This window comes from Sinohyriopsis cumingii, chromosome 6 (genome assembly GCF_028554795.1).
Source record: "Sinohyriopsis cumingii isolate HCF-2022 chromosome 6, ASM2855479v2, whole genome shotgun sequence".
Lineage (NCBI taxonomy): Eukaryota > Metazoa > Mollusca > Bivalvia > Unionida > Unionidae > Sinohyriopsis > Sinohyriopsis cumingii.
Genome location: NC_142966.1, coordinates 161,425,231 through 161,443,988, shown reverse-complemented (window position 1 = coordinate 161,443,988; position 18,758 = coordinate 161,425,231). Strand labels below are relative to the sequence as shown.

Below are 18,758 nucleotides of genomic sequence, written 5' to 3'. Positions count from 1 at the left end.
ATATAGGCTTTTTATTTTGTAAAGGTTGTAGGTATATTTACTCTAGAGGAACATTTGTATCCACTTTTACCCCAAACTATTTCGGTCAAAGCATTTATTGCCTTAGCATAAAGTTATTATATCCTTTAGTATGTGTGTATATCGCTCCCAAGTAACCCTTGCTAGTGTTTCATTTACCTGTATGCTATATAACTAAAATTTCTCCTTGAGCCTTATTTGTTTCATTTGAGATTTTGTCTTCTTTCAGCGTTTGTTGTGACAAAATGTACCAAAATAGTTATGAAAGATATGTCAGTCGAGAAAATCGTGAACTGCCCCTCATATCCCACGTATCGAATCTGAAATATCGTGCGTGCATCTGCGAAATAATAGATTCGTCGATAACCTTGCCATTTGTCGAGAACGTAATCTGGAGGTGAAGTCACGTTTGCCTCCATTCTCTCATTCTACACCACGACCGCTCCGGTGGCCTAGTGGTTAGAGCGTCCGCCTCGGAAGTGGGAGGTCGCGTGTTCGAACCCCGGTCAAGTCATACCAAAGACTTACAAAAATGTTGCTAACAGCTATATCGCTAGGCGTTCAGCATTAACAGGTTACTGTTAGCACTGTTCGGCCTGGTGTCAGCATAATATGACTGGGTGGGACATCATGCTACATGTCTGCGGCATAATGCCCCAGTGTTAGACATCATTATAAACTGCCACACTGCAGACATCGTAGCGATATGACTGAAAAATTGTTAAAGCTACCTTAAAAGTCCTATTCATACACACACATACATTCTACATCACGCTCAATATTAGCTTTTACCGGCATTAATTCGCAATAGTTATGCATATAAGCTATTAATACAGTAATACACACAATTTACCTAAACAATATCAGCTGTTTAATATTATAGGACTGCATCACGTTGATTTTATACGCAGCAACATGACAATGATGACACATGACATTCCTGTTAGACAGCACGGGGCATTCTGATAGCTAAACATGTAACTATGACATTTACTTAACTATTAGTCTCGCAACTACTGAGACAACCCATGTAATACTGTGAAGTGGTCTAAGTTTTGTGCAGGAAGAATGGCGACTCTTCGTACACTCTAATCATTTTGAAGACTAGACATATTTTATGTATAGTTATGATCTATAACAGCGGTCATTGCGCTGGTAAATATTCGGATTTTGAGGTTTGTATAATTTGTTTCAATACTTGCATTTTGGGCTTCAACTGAATTATACAGACAAATATGAAAAATGTCATGCAGTTCGGATTTTTCGACATACTAGGTTCTTTCCAAATTCTTTCATTCTTACAAAAATATAAATAAACAAATACAAATGAAACATTTCCTTCTTTAATACTCTTTAACAGTTTGTGTTTATTCATGCAAATTGTTCCTGTATATTGCATACAACTTCCTGTGATCTAATATATTACAACACGTAACTGTTGGTGATACCAATACAGGGATATTCCGGTTCATCACTGCATGACGATGCCCGTATATGTATATGTTGTTGAGAGAAGAGGCTGCATCGTGTAAGTGGCTTAGTTGCATTATCAGTTTACTTCTCTTTGTCTGCACTTCTTACATGGATGGATGAGCTGATATTACAAAGTGTGTGAATTCACGTAAAACTTGAAAGAATAATGCTTAATAGCTACTTCAAAAAACTGACAAATATATCTTTGTGTTCAAGCATTTATTAATCAATTATTTATGATTTACTCTGTAAATTTGCCTGTGTGTAAAGTAAGGCTGGGTTGAAGTAGGGAATAGGCACATGGAAATGTAAGAATCGAAAAGAGAAAATTTATACAATCAATAACGTAGCATGAGTTTTGAATTACTTGATGGCATTAAAACATGAAAATACTAAAGCTTGACATGTGAGTCATCAATAATTCCAATTAACAGAAACCGTGAAATTTACCCAAATAATTCGATTTTGAAAGTAAAGCTGTCCTGGATACCCCACTCATACACACTAGATTATCTATTGAAGCTAAACATTGTTGGTTTGGTCCATTCGTAAATCTGTATCTTTTACCTACAATGGTCATAACATCGGCTGCTTTTGTGTGATCAGCCTGACAAACGTAGTTACCGCTGTCGAGTGTGTGAATGTATTTAAAGGAGATGGACATAAGATTTACCTGCTAATATGAATGAATGTACATAATTGTTAAATCAATACGCATTGAACAATAGGATATTCAACCATCAGCAAGTAATATAATCAGATACGCGAGCACGACGGCCGCTCCTGTGGCCCAAGAGGTTACAGAGTCCTCCCAGATACGGGACATCACGGGGTCGAATCCCGACTGAGCTATACTAAAGACTTATAAAAACGGTAATAGCATCGCTAAGCTCTCATCATTAAGACGTTAAGAGTTAAGACTGGTCGGCCCGGTATCAGGGTAAAATATGACTGGGTGGGACATCATGCTACATGTCTGCGACGTAATGCTCCAGTGCTAGACATCACTATCAACTGCCACACTGCAGACATCGTTGTGATATGTCTGAATATTTTTTCTCTCACTCTCTCTCACACACCCGCACACACACACACACACACACTTGACCAGCATGACAGAAATATTCATCACCTCCAGCCAGCTCCCAACAAACGGAGGCTTAATTTCTGTTTAAAGTTGAAAATGTAACAATATTCGATGAAGGAAGATCGATCAATTCATTTTCATCGTTTGACTATATTACAGTTCAGATCTTATCGTCCATTATACCATTACTATGTTTATATACAGTAAAGACTTAAATGCGATTAAGCACAGTACTGCATTATGATAGCATTATGACAGAAGGCACATGGAATAGAGTCCTTTATGACTTAAAATGTATATGTAAACTTACCTTGTCCTTGATAAATAAAGGCAAACATTACGATGTGAAATAGAAGGATTGTAGTCATTCTGGTTCACGATATACTTGTCTATGTAGATTCACCCTTTCCGTTTAGGCATTTAAATCAATCTTGTATCGATAGCGACAACAGCTATACGCATGCACCAGATCCCTCTCCTCACCCAGCTAGGAAATAAAAATGTTTATCTTGCTGTTAAGTATAGTATTTGTTTCACTGTCCTATCCTATGTAAACCGTCTACATAGTGCAGTCTCGTCTAGTATGTACATTGCGCGCGTTATAGTCAAGAAGTTGATTCAATAATATTGTAATAACCTGCATTTAGGGAGTGAGGTATGCATGCGTGTATACGGTAAACACTATTCATACAAGCCGCCCAATTCGGACTAGATTTAAAACAAAATTATAAATCAGTGCATTAGTAGTGAATTGCTCAAATGAGTTGACAAAACTATTTTCTAGGATCCTTTGTTTGTTTACTTGTCGATTAATAGTTAGCTGGTATAGTCTACATGTTTTTGTGACAGCGAAACTAGGGAGTATCATGCCGGAGGTTGGCATCCTTGATAATTCGATCAATGACTATTTATAGTTAACCACTTAAGACTTTACAGTACATACTCAATGTGTTTATAGTCCCTGATGTTTCATCTGTATACGTCAACGCATTTAAGTTTGTTTTTCCTCTTCTTTATTTCTTTGGTAAATATACATGTTTACTACCCTGTCATGCGGTCTGCCTCGGTAATATTGTAAGAGTGCATAATATGGTTTCCGAACCATTGCTATGAGTGACAGACCAACACGGTATGTGCCGCGAAATACAAAACTGTTTTTTTTTTCTCTTTTTTCTTCTTAGCGCAACTTAATCGCAATGTAGCAGTGTGTAAAATATCCGGCTGGTAATTTCTATAAATAATCATTGTGAAAATTTACTAAATATACACATGCAATACTAGGACATGCTGGTTTGAATATTCCAACAAAAATTGTGGGTTTTGTGGGTTTTGCTAGAACTGTGGGTTTTGTGGGCGTTGTGGGTTTTGTGGGTTTTGTGGTCTTTGTTGGTTGTGGGTTTTGTGGGTTTTGTGAGGAGTATATAAGGCTTTGTGGGATGTTTGAGAGAGTTCAGTCAGCTAGCAGCCATCAAACTAGGTACATCACAGTTATTGTGAGTTTTATTTTTTTAATTTTTATTTTGTTTTGTTTGGTTTATTATAGAGTTATGTAACTTTAGGCAATATTTTGGACAGTACATTTTTGTGAAGTTTATTTAAGTACTAATCAATTTTTATTTAAGTATTTTTTTTTATTTTTTATTTTTAATCCCTTTCTCTCTTCCAAATTATATACATTCTAGTCATTTCTAATTTATTCTAATAAGCAAACTAGATATTGTTTTATCATTTGTTATTTGAAATTCATTTATATGGTGAAGTGAGTTTTGTCCTCACAGACCAATACTTTTATTCATTTCTTTATTTATCTTCTTTATTTAATTAGTTTTATGAAGCTAATGACATACAGAGAAGTTTCTATACATAACAAATATATAGTTCATTTTCTTAAAGTGTAAGTCCAACAAAGTTCTTAGGAAATAAAACGTCTAAGTCATTGTGAATGTTTTCCTCACCGACTTGACATTCAAAATTCAACTCAACAATACTTGATTATCCTAGCAATCAATAAAAGAAGTTATGTGTCTATTTTATAATTTACTAGATGTCCAAGTCATTGTGAGTGCTTTCCTCACCGACTTGACATTCTAAATTTAATTCATCAATACTTGATTATTCTAGCAATCTAAAACATGTAAGTTATGTTTCTATTTTATAATGTATTATTTGTCTAAGTCATTGTGACTGATTTCCTCACCGATTTGACAGCCAATTTACTTCCATCTATACCAATTCACTTCAAATAAGTATTACGCTATAGTTGAAGTGTAAAGTCAAGCAAGTATTTTCCTTGCAGATTTTATATTCACGTATTACAATCAAGTCATAGTTGTCTTCTGTAGCAAATTTTATTGCAACTAAATCCACATATGGTAACTCTAATATAATTTTCATTCATCAGAAGAAATAATATAACGAACTAATAATATAGTGGTAATGTGTACCCTGACCTCGCATGAAAATTATCATATACCATACTGTACCTTCAAACAATGATAGCATTTTGGCTTAGTACAAAAACAACAAGACTATCATGGTTATGAACTGACTTTATTCGCTATTTTTTAATAAATGAATAATCTTGTGTTATGGTTGAAAAGAAATCAAGAGTTCGAGTTTACTCCATTCTCCTCTCCTTAGTCAGCTAATAAGAAGCATACTCATCCCTGGTGCGATACTCCAAGATCGTATTATCAGGACCTAGCTCGGCCGTTAAATATCTTTTATAAACTGGTAAATTGTTGAATCTAGATCCCTACCTCTTATTTTAGTATCATATCCACATACATCTTACACCATATATACATGCATGCATACTTTGATACTGACTTAGGTTGTTTCTAAAATGAAACATTTGATTTAAATTTGCATTGGAAATCGGACACTTCACACACACACACACACACACACACACACACACATATATATATATATATATATATATATATATATATATATATATATATATATATATATATATATATAAAACTATGTACGTACCTAGTTACACACGACAAAGTTTCATACATTTGTGGTCGAAGAGGACATCCAGTCATGTACACATACATAACTACCCACCTACCTATTTAGCTATCTACTTGCATTCATACCTGTACTCATACACACATACGGGTACATTACATTCCTACAAACGTTTGCCGGATAACGAGATAATGGTTTGATACATGGTGTTCAGAGTCCTTCACAAATGTGGCAAACGTCTTCATACAAGCAAACCGTATATATTGTTTACACGTAAACGATCCATGCGTAGGTATGCCAGTTAGATAACAGGTACCTACAAGAAGGAAGTCTATATAAAACAAAAACAGTTTGCAAACAACGCGTCCAGTTTTTATGTGTTAATACAATTGTAATGACTTAAGCCCATGCTACTAACCGGCTGTGGCCTGATTGTATACTAATTATTGTGTAGTCAAGGAATTAAAGCAAACAGGGTTCACCGATGATTAAGATGTTCTTTGCCTTCAAGCTCTTACTGACTTGGAAGAAAACAGTTTATTAAACTAAGACCAACTCACTCACCACAACAATTTAAATCAAGAAAATAATCTTATAATAGAAATAATATTCCTGGGTGCTTATTTATGGAGTTATAATGTTACTATTAGTTAGGATTTTTTTTATATAGATCAATTATCTGATTAAGCAGAGAGTCTCATGCTAAAGACTTCTGATAAGTTAGTTGTTAATGTTGATACTTAACTATTTTAAGTAATTTTATAATTAAACGTCTATTGCGTTGAGAACATATTTATCAAACCAGAGCAATTATAATCTCATATCAAGATATCCGTCGAAAGCTTGTTCTGACTAAGAAAAGACACATTTCTTTTTATTAGTAGTAATGTTCGAGTAATGTCGGAAATAAAATCTTGGCAAGAACGCGTATTTTAATATGCGAAACAATTATTTATTTGTTCCCTTTCTTCTTAGTAATCAGGTTGACCTTATTGCTGTATTAATAGCATGGTTGCTGAATTTGCAAAAATATAGAGCTCGAACTACTGATTAATTACACATGTAACTTAAAGCTCATATTTTAAACAAATAAAAGTAATATGTGCATTGGATTGTTGTACATTTCATTCCTTCGATTTTGAAACCCATTTATTCGGACATTTTTGTTTTCCTCCTTCTGTTAAACAGGTTGACCTCCTTGCTTACACTTATCGGCATGACCTTGTACCACTGGGAAAATACATACTGCATATGAAAATAATAGCAATTGCGTTGTTTTGAACTATTATATATTGATTGAAGTTAATGAAAATAATAATGGACACACAAATTAAATCCATTTACAAACCAAAGTTTGTATCTCAAAATATTTAATACCCTATTTGTATCATACCTGCACCAATAGAACATTTACCTTGATATAAATAAATCTGTGGTCCGATAACGATAATTGAAATCACAATTGTGACAATATTTTGGTCCCAATAAAGGCTAACGTCTTCCCATAAACAAATACTAATAAGATTTTATTTTAATATTTGTTTCTTCCAGTTAATTGAGGCGAACACGAAAAAGGCATAAATATATATTTGTTATAGGTCTGAAATTGGAGTTTCTTTAATGAATCGTCATATAGTTATAAAATTCTGGACAATGAATTCGATGAATTTTATAAAGGTGCAAACAACGCAAATCCGATAATATATTTCGATTTACTGACACTTAACTGCCTAGAAAGGATGAATTTCATGCTGTTAGAAAAATCATCTCAAGTTAAGTTGTGTAGTTTTCTTGTAGGGAGATAAAAGGCACTTGTGCCTTAAATTGAATCTGAGCTAGAAAAACTAGACTAATGTGAAAACAATTCTAACTATATATCTTAATAGTTAAACATTATTTTTTTCTTATATAGAATAATGAAGTTAAAATATGTCTGGATGAATAGCATACAACCTTGATAAAATAACTCTCGAAACAATATTATGGTAAGATTAATGTTAAAAATACCCAAATTTTTTCTCATAAACAAAACTTAAAAATAAAGTTTTAGTTTCCGATATTATATTAATGCTATAAGAATTAAATATGTAATCCATATATGCAGCCAAACATTCATACCATCTAATGTAATTTCTCTGCCTTGAGTGTTTTTCGCTCAATCGTGCCAAAAAGGTTTGTTCAAAATGTTAAATTCCGAATGTTGAAAAAGTATATAATCCTGTATAAATATAAGGACAATTATGCCTACCAAACTGCATTTATATATCTTACAAATAATAAAGTTATTAGACATCTTGATAGAGTGTCCCCTAACACAAACTAATATTGCCTAATTTGGGAAAATTCATTTTCTCAACTTAAATTGATACCAGCGTATATTGCTTTTGTGAGTGTGAGAAACACAGGTTTGCCTCCCCTGTAGCGAACGTAGCTTGCGTGTGCATGGATTGTGCATAGGGGAATCTGTAATAGTGTTCCACATATATATGCAGCAACTTATCTATCATGAAGTGAGAGTCTTTTTGCGTGATGTGTATGATTCAAATTCTTTCAAGAACACGATGCCTTTCCTCACTCACATATCTGACTGTGTCAGAACCCGCTATGATACTTCTTCAAGAATTGTGTCTCACAGCATCTGTTACTTTTGTCTCAGTTAGGAAAATTTTGTTTTCTCAAAATAGTATCAACATCCACTTTTGTTTAAACTAATTGCAAGAAACATATATCTATAACTGACACAAATTGGCCGATCACGACACAATATATAACAGAGTTGCAGAAACAAGAATAAAACACCCAATCAAACATAATGTCATTGAATAAAAATGGTCATGTCATTATGATTAACTAGTTTTCTTCAAGTAAACATAAATGCAATTCGGAGAGAGAGAGAGATTATTCCAAACTATTGTGGCCAAGTGATTGACAGTATGAGAATGCACTGGCATAGAGTTCTCTCAAGATAATGGAGCATCCTGTTAAACCTCATAGGATTTGATGTCAACCACCCTGTGGCCCCAGCTGACGAATTTATCTGTCATCAACTGTTAATGTTAACTTAGCGGGTGATACAAGTTAATCACCAACAAGCATAGGCACGAATGGAATAAATGTAAAGAAACGTTAATATTTACCTAATTATGGATAAAATATACAGTTCAAAGTGAGATTATCAGACCCATTTAGTCCATATACTTCAATTCATAGTTGTACTTTTTGACCATAATTGGAACATTCAGACAAATATTATCGAGACGATTTTAATACCCCCGTATTGATCCTAATGTTTCTCATTTGTATATGTGGCTGTAAATCCAGTAGACGTGATTTATTAGTTATACAGAAGGCACGAATTATTTGCTCTTTTGTCCTGGAGGGCTTGGATGAGAGAAAAATATACCTTAGTTGCTTTGAGAAAGGCCGAGAAATGCAGAACTATGGATGCATTATGAAAACTGACCCTGTGGCCTCAAAATGAAACCTTGATGTCATTGGGAATTTAACAGCGAAATTATAAAGTTAACATCTGTTTCATAGCGGGCACAATTAACATGCTACAGTGTTAGAAGATTCTACTTCTAAAAGGCACCATGGCATCTAACGTGAATTAAAACGACGCCTTAATGTTTGCTTGAAATATAACACAATGGCTTAATTATTTATAAAGGAAATTGTGCGGCATAAAAAGGCACTAACAATATTCCATAATTGTACAAGAAAATGACGGTACACGGCATAAGGTACATTTAAATGGAAATGGCGATATGCGGCGGAAGGGGAATTAACACAATGCCCTGTAAGTCATCGTAGGTTAACATGCAAATTATACTATTATGATCAGGCGGTCATATTGAGTAATGTATGGGTGAGACACTGAATAGTAATGACACTATATGTACGGTTTAAAACGATATTGGAGTGACCAACATCCATTTCTATACTATCCAAAACCTATGGATCTACAATCCAGCACTCACTTATCTGCCATCCAATACGGTTTATATGATTTATACGATTTACTCTCCAACACGCTGTGTGTAGTGACCAATTCTCAGTCAGAACATATCCAACACATGACACTTACTATTCAACACACTTACTAACCAAGGGTAAGATGTAAAAGAAGTGTAATTAAATCACACAACAAGGTAGGAGTGTTCATTGATAATGTATACCCACAAACACGTCACCAAACGAGATGGGTCAGGGACTTTGATTTCAGTATTTGGTACATGCAATATACATACACAAATATAAAATACATATATTGACAGTGATTGAGTTTCCAAGAGAATTGGGTAGCAACGAAAAAGGTCGTTGAATGTTATCCAAGAGGATCAGTACATGTGGGACCACCTCAATTTTATCAAAAAGCTTTACCTTACTGCTAATCCATAGGTCAAGACCCTGATCAAACACCATTGCCTTTCAGTGCACGTTCGTCTCTTTGAGATAGCTAAGACTGTACTTTTGGTGATGGCCCATGATGACTTCACTTCATTTACATGAGTTACTCTGCATAAAACAGCGACTTACACTAGATGGTCGAGTTTTCAAGACTTGTGTACATCTTTTCCGTGAAAACAGATGACACAATACGCCAACGCACCTGTTTCACATAATTGTGTCTAGGTGTATTTCCTATCTTCCAATCAGGATACAGTGGACGAGTGACACTTTTTATATACAGAATGACAGACAGTAAGACCACTGGTGCTGGTTCGAGTATTCTATCTGACGATAATGATTTCAACTTGGCTTTGTTAGATCCTTATCATATTCGCCAGAAATTGTGCCGGTAGTAGCACCTTCACTTATTTCTCCATCGTTGACATTCTATGATGATTTCAGAACGAAATCAAACGGAAAAATAGCTTGCCATTTTGCAACGCCATAAAGAAGAGAAAAGTATTTGTTCAACAACACAAGAGAGAAACGAAAGTAACAAGAGGACAAGATGAAACATATTGTTACGGGTCTATGCTCTTAAAAAAAGTAACATAAAAGAATGAGGACAACATGCCCGTAAAATTTAACAAATAATATGATTTTCCTAGAATACAAAGTGAAAATGAGAAAAAGTACTTATGGTTTTAAGAATTAAATCCAAATTGTAATCCAAGAATTAAAAAACACAAGTCCTACCAATAAAATGGTATAAGTGAATTTCAGTTTCAATCCCTATGAGATTCAAGATGGAAGGCGATGATGTATGTAATAGTCAGCGTTGTACTGATGTATCAACAGTCTCTTGTTGAATCTCAGAAAATATTATTCCAGTTTTGAATCCCGTATAAATTCCAGTGAATGCTTTCGTCCAATAATTATATCAGAGCAATTTAGCATTTCCAGGGAAAACAATCACTTGAAGTCAATAACGTGATTAAAAATATAATTCAGCCCAAACTGGACACACCATAATGCAACTTAACTTGTCAAATATTTTTAGCCCGATTCCTAGAACTTTTAACAGAACATTGGTTATGCACCTAATTAAGACTCAAAACAAATTCCCGGATGGGTGTCAAAAGTTCATAGTTCTGCAAAGAAAGAATTGTATTTTACACATTGATACATGCTTAATGACGTAGTTCAGGTATGACCTCGACTCAACTTACTGATTCTTACTATGATAAAGATAATACAAAATTAAAAAGTTGTTTACCAAAACTTTCACTGAATTTCGAACAAGGTCAGCAACTAGATGCAATATTTATATTATTAGTGGTTTACATAAACATATATAAAATAAACAATTAAAACAATCTATTCTGGACAATGTCAAATCCAGTAAACAATGTTACATTACTTTATCATGTAATGGAGTAAAAACAAACAAACAATTAAATGAAATACACATAACACGATGAGCACTAGGAAGAAGGAAGAGAGTGAAAACAATATGGTCAGGCTATTGCAAGACTTTTCGGCTAAGTTAAAACAGCTAATAAAAATGATTTTTGGCTAAACCTAAGATAAACAGACCTTGACAATGCAAGATTTCAAACATTATAGGACTTAATCGACATTCACCATTACGGAGATGCCAGCAGCAGCAACATTCACTAACACTACTAAATCAGCAGGAGTAGGAATTGAACGTGGACAAATTTAACAATTTTTCAATTGATGGCGTCAAGTCAATGCGTTTCTTGCATCCAAAAGCCAAAACGTTCCATTTCAAGACCATTCAAATATTTCAAGGAAAGATTACTTTTCAATGATTACCAAATCAAACAAAAATCCAACCATAATATAATGGGTGTATGCCTGTGCGTTTGAATATATTATCCATATTAAAAGTAATCCAGAAAATGAGGTAGATACTTTTTTATTTTTATATTTTCTCGCGAACAAGAATCACAATGAAATTTCAAAACAAAGTACATAAGTCAATTTTTATTTTTCCTTGCTGTCTATCCTTTTGAATGCCTTCAATAGCATATGTTCTTCTTGAGTTTCTATAGCGTGTCTTGCTTTGAATTTCTTTGCTGGAGTGGATTACGCTTTGTCTTCTGTTTGTATTTCCCAACGATAATTCTACTTCTTCTATTATCTCTTGGGACACAGTAAAGATCATTAATGTCAGTTTTTGTAATATTTGTATCTTTTTTCTTTTGTTTCAGAGGTTCCTTTACTTTGACATAGTGAACATTCTGAAGTGCTTTTTCCCGAGTGACATAACCGGCATTTTGACTTATATCTCCAGAGCTGTATTCAAAAGCCTTGTTGGAAGTGTACTTTTGAATGACACTCTGTAAATCTCAGACGAGAAGTGTGATATTTTGTGGCTCTTCAATCTTCTCAGACCGAACCTAAATGAGTGTGTTATATAAGGTAGAGAAGGCCTCTGTATATAAGGAGAGAGTATATTTACTATAGTCAAATCAATTTGAATCATCATGATAAGAAATCATTTCCAGGGAGAAACCAGAAGACTGCGTTGCCTCACACACTGTGAGAAGTGCAATCAGACGTTCATGCTAGCAATTTTGAAGCTGGCATGCGTGATTCAGATCGAAGACCATTTATCTCCTTGCAAGACCAAGATAAGAACAACCTAGCAATACAGACATTATATGGAATCACTCGAAGATTATTTTTACATTTGAGCTATCCAAAGAGTGACTTGCACGGAAGGTAGATCTACAGCTTCCACGTACAAGATTAAATTTAAAGAATTTAAGTCTAAATTCCCAGCAAAAAAAACAAATAAAAAACTTCCGTCTTTTTATAGACTTTGCAGTCGATGTTAGGGGAATGAAAACGTCAATTCCATGCTATAGATTTGAAATCATGTGAGACTGATCAAGTCACGATAGTTTGAAATCTCCTGTTTTGATCGGGTTTAGTATATCTGCAGAATTAAATATTTCAAACTGTTTGCACAACATTCAACAATCCAGTGATGAGTTTGACATGTCCGATGGAAAAACAACTCTTCAGAGACAAGCGATACAGCAGAAAGGAAACGATCATGCAAAAGCCTTGCATAGACGGACAGAGCCAAATAAGCAGAACTCCTTTCTTAACAAGCAAGTACTACCAAAGAGACCGTATATAATTCATCATCGGTGTTGAATAAATATCATCTCTGTCTTCACTAAGTTCGTGCATTAACTCGCGAAAAATCCCGTGGCCCATGATGACTAATGCGAACAAATGCTGACAAAACGAGGAGACCTCATAATGTTGTGTTGTTACCTACGCGAACCGACCTCATGAGTGTTTCAATCCGATCCGCCATGGAGGTTACATAGTCCACCAAGTCATTTCCTGTCTTTAGTTGTTTTGGTTCTTGTTTTTGTTTCTGTATATATAGCTGATGTTTTCTAATTGTCTATTTATTTCTTCTTGTTTTCATATAAAACTGGCTTATTCTTCTTATTATTATTGCCGCGTGGAAGCAGAGTTTACTCCCCACTTGCAAAGTCGTTTCGATGCTTCACGAAGCATAACAAATATCACATATACGGACAGGTTCGGGTTGGGTTTAGATGTTGATCACACAGTTGCCGGTGTGAGTACAGGTGGAAGTGTAGCTACAGTGGTGTTCATGAGTATAAAGACGTCGTATTCAAACTTCTTTGTGGCTTCTAGGATCAGATTCGTATTATTTGTATTAGGGCGCCATCCTTCTGCAGTGAAAAAATTTAAAAACTCGATGTAGTTTTCATATATCGTGGTTCTCAGGTGCATAATAAGACTGACGCGTTATTTACATTTGCCGTTTGAATCATGCACGATTTCACACTGATTATGGACAGCTACTTGCACCGACAGTGCATACGGTGTGGTCGTAGTGAAGGTCGTCAATATACTCCATGTCAAATTCATAAAAAAATACGATATTGCCTTTTTATATTACTCTCAGACACATTTTCCCATGTCCGCGGGATTAATCCATTCAAATCTACCAACTTATATGGACTGCGTCATCGCCTATTCATACGAGATGTTGGCGTAAATATACATGATGTAACTGTTTGGAAGATCGCGGTTGTGTCCTTCCACAAGCAGATTGGTGGCTTGCTACTGAAGTCCCGCCACGGATTCCTCTTTCAATAAATAAGTGCTTATCTGTTCAGTGAGCAGTTCGAACTCACCCATTGTTTAATAAAACAATGCGTTCCACGCCATTCTCGGTGATGAAAAGCAATGTGTGAAATCATGTTTATAAACTCGCGTGTCAGTATCACATGGGCAACCTTCTGCCAATCGCTCACGTACTGTATGGCTAGATTCCCTTGCGAAGAAGCAAGGTAAATATTACATAGTTGTGCTAACTATGTAACATTTACAGTTTTGACGAGTGATTATAAAATAATCGTTGTCAATGTTGCTCATAAGACTATCCTGGTTGGAATTGAATAAAAGCTGCTGACCTAAGTTGCTGCAGATTACGCTAATTGACGATTTTGAAGCTGCTGAAACTCCATGCATGGTCTGTTAGCCATCAATTACCGAAGAAATTTATAAAACACAACAGAGATGGTGGTTTACGTGGGTAAATCTGCAGTTGCATATTGAAACACATTAACAGCTATGTTAGGCTTGAATCGCTCAGATGTACTGATGCTGAAACGTGTACAGGAACTTTAATTTTACCAATCGTAAGTTCACCCATGTATAATTTGTATTTTCAATGCTGGTTTTTATTATCGCTCAAAGTATACACCTTGGAAACGCCTGCCCATTGAAAAGATCGTTTGTCATTTTCCACTTACTGCTCGCCTCGGGACTCACTCTGGTGTTGGAATGTAACTCGACCATCGGAAAGGTTACATAGGTTAAATATGCAGTTAAACATTAACTCGTCAGTCCACATTCCATCTAGTCCCTGCGTTTTCCAATATCGCGTCTTTACCTGGATCGTTCACAGTCGAACTAATATCCAGGTAATCTTGAAAATTGCCACGATATTTATGTAAATCGGATTCGGGAATATGCAGTTGTCGTGCTTTTGCGTCAGCTTCAGTGGCAATCATAGATGCGATACGGCGGTGACTCTCTTGTTCATCGCCCACCACGTGTGCTAATTCAGCCCGAATGTCCCGTTTATGAATCATGTTATATTTCCAATTTGCGAAGGTGATTCAGAATCAACTGCGATACCTCTGAACGATGTCATAACATTACCTATACCGCCTGGAATCGTTATTTTACACTCCCGGGCAAGTTGCTTGAGCTGGTTTACAGCCGGAATGGTCATTTATAAGGAAAATCTTAAGGTTTGTTTTCACGTGACCATGATCGGAAAATACAATTGGTTCAGTCCTGATTAGTATTTGACTGATTTAAGTATCGCTTTCCTGGACAACATCGTTGGGTTTTTCTACAATCATAGTCCAGTGAGTTCTCGCCTTAAGGAGTGATAACAGTCGAGAACAGATCCAAGTGGTCGGCAATGCTTAGTAAGAGACTTTAATTAAAATACTACATTTTATGTATGGTTCGAGCACCGAGATCCACACATAAGCGACACTTTAAGCCAAGAGGTACGTCAAGGAAAACTATTTCAGCATGGCTAATCCTAGTAATAATAAATTGCCTAATTTTATTAAATTACATCTAGAATAAAAGTTGGTAATCTAAGCATCGCATGTGTTCTACTAACTGAGTACACGACCCTGCCATCTTCATCATTTCATTGGCATAGGTATTCTGCTTCTGAATCTCCATGACTTTGGAGACTAAGATGCAATGCTGGTAAAAAAAAGAAGATTATCATATTTTCAAAGAAAATAATCATGCAAGAAAACTTGTTCATGCTGGGAGATAATCGTATTCAATCTGTTTATCAAGAACATATGCTGGGGTTACTCTCTCCTCAGACCATTCTAATGTTGAGACAGTAGCAAATGATGATGAGCACAAAAGATCATCATGTTATTACGTTGTAGTGATAGACATAGAAAAGGAAGGTAGAAATCCAGTTAGCAAAGCTAAAATCTGGACAAAGATACTTCTGTCTGCTATGATGTATCGATGCTACGTGTAGTCAACCTTGGCTCACCCATAAATATATGACCTAAAAGTCTGTTAAAGACAAGCTGCAAGACGAATTCACAATCTCGATTAGCGATCACCTAAAGAGACAACAATAAGCAATCTTGTAATGGAGTCATTGGAGGGGTATGTTGAGAAAATCAAATTAGGCTTCTTGAATAAAATCTGCAGAGCAATTGTTTCATGAGCATGGACAATTGTATTTATGACAAGAATTCTTGATTTCGTGATTCACGTGTTTTAGAGCATTGGTTCTGTTAAAGATATATACAATGTTCTTGCGAAATACCAACTGCGAGACATTTCCCACTTAAAAATGAGTAACATATTCTATGTGTCGAAACATATTTGGAAGAGGAATATTAAAACACCAGTTGACTGAGAAGAACAATTATACAGATTTAAACTGGAATAGAATTTTTTACATTATGCAAGGGTCCATACTGATCTCCAACCAATCGCTGTCTGGAAGCTCAGACGATGTTTACCGGGGAATACTTGCTTATTTATCAATGTGTTCAATTTTCTCTAAAGATGAGTATGAATAAGACCTAGACATTATGAACTGCAGTTGCAGTATGTTAAAACATTGCAATGCAGACTGGTGTACAATATGTTAAAGGATTTTAATGAAGAATGATGTATATCATATTAAAACACTTCAATGCAAACATAATTACAGCATGTTAAAATATTGTATTACTGATTGTTTAACCGCATATTTAAACATTACAGCACAGACTGATGTACATCAGTTATAACATTCCAATACAGACTGGTGTAAAGGTGAACATAATTCACTATTACCCCACTCTTTCGAATTAAACAATATTTAATTCCATATAATATTTTATTTAGTTGTATTGCATAATAGTTATTAATATTTATTTTCTTCATCCACACACATTATCAATAAGAAAACATATTGATTTCACTATATACGGTGTAACTTTGTTTGGTAATCCTTCAATGTACCTTCAAGTATTTATCTCCTGTTTTTCTCCCTCGCGCGAGCGCATGTGTGTATGTGCATGTTGGACAATTATTATTTTAAAGGTATAATGCATCTCCTTAAAAAGCCAACTCTATATATACTCTCTGTTCATGTTTCACTTACTCTCCATTTCTCTCTCTCTCTCTCTCGATGGATGGATGGAACAAAATAACGAAGGAGGATATTGTTAGGCGATTGAACAATGTTACCATAAAGGCTGCTTCTATACCTTGAATGCTAGAATGTAAAACGAAGACACTGATATGTATGACAATGTTAACTCAGTGTTTTACTTCCAGCACAAGCGGTGCTGTATAATGTGTTCCCTTTTGAACCATCTGAGTAACACGAGATAACGTTTTCAAAAGTATATCCCATACTTGGCTGCCCATATAGACAGTTTTATAGATCAGTTTGTCCTGATGGAATCCAATCCTGGAACAATGAAGTGGATGCATTTACAGCACTCACTGTACTAGTTATATGGAATAATTGAAGCCCGACTAGAAATGAGTGAAGAAAAGATAGAGAATATATTCGTCTGCCTGGTCATAATAGGTTGTTAATGAAAATTAAAATTTGAGTAAAATGAATCTTGTTGTTTCATTGATGCAATTTCAGTTCGTTTATATACTTAACATTCGAACACTCATTACGGAAATTGACACCTACATTTTGATGCAGAATTGAAGACATGTGTTTCAAATCCATATAAATCCAAGAAATGCCGAGGACATATAGCTCTCTCCACAAAGAAGATTGCATCAAAGTTTGGGGCTATATTGAGAAAAGTGGCCAAAATATGGCGGGATAACTCTTTAACATCAGAGTGTGTTGTGTGTGTTGTTTTCTTCTATAGAAGTCACCAAACTCCAGATTTCATCATTTTAAAGTTTGAACATTTACACATGCTTGCATCTTAGTCTTGATGATCTTTCTTACACTTGATAGGCTCTTTTCTTGCAAGCATTGAGATGAAAGAGCGGTGATGGATGTGCATTGTAATTAATAATACAAATATTTAAACCGTGGTTTGAGATATTTAACTTCTGTTATATTGTGCATGTATTTATATAGTTAAAATTTATTTACCTTTAAGTCAGCATAAGCGAAATCAAACTCTATATCTCTCCCCGCTATGGATGGTATGAAAGAAACCCTTGCACATGGCGGCATCATGGATCTATTATGGGTATTAGAATGGTGTAAATCAAATGAAGTTTGAATTTTTCCATATGGTAAGTTCTTTAAACAGGTTTCTCTATCTCGGTCTGTTATTGTACCATGCTAGCACTCATCTTGCCTGTCGTGAATTGAACTTATTGATGCTATGTATGGATTAGTAATATAATCAATGTGAGCTAAAGTCAAAGTTGGAGAACAAGTTAAACGTAGATAAATCAGATTTGTTGGTACTCAGATAGTTTGTTGACAAAGCGCTAAAGACTCACAGTGGTCATGGATGTTTCATTTCGGCTGATAAATGAGCTTAAAAGGTAGCAATTACATTTAAAAAATATTTTTCTGTACATGTAGTAGCTTCTTTTAATATCTGTTCATACACGTAGTCGTTAACTCACTATTGTTACGGTACAGGCACCTTGACATTACATACACTTTGAATAGGAAAATGTGTACATGATACATGCTCCATGAGGCTACATCCTTTTAGTTCAATATAGTAGCTAATAC

At 35.0% G+C, this 18,758-nt stretch overlaps 1 protein-coding gene across 2 annotated transcripts in view; it reads right to left on the bottom strand.

Annotated features, from left to right (window-relative positions):
• LOC149798407 (receptor-type tyrosine-protein phosphatase alpha-like) overlaps positions 1–18,758 on the bottom strand; it is a 135,019-nt gene that overhangs the window by 92,477 nt on the left and 23,784 nt on the right. Inside the window, exon 2 of one of the 2 annotated variants that reach the window (XM_089963607.1) lies at positions 2,889–3,065. The exons of the other annotated variant lie outside the window; for it this stretch is intronic. Coding sequence (XP_089819733.1) covers positions 2,889–2,946 — 58 coding nt within the window. The 5' untranslated portion in view covers positions 2,947–3,065. The remainder of the gene's footprint in view (positions 1–2,888; positions 3,066–18,758) is intronic. 2 annotated transcript variants of the gene reach the window in all.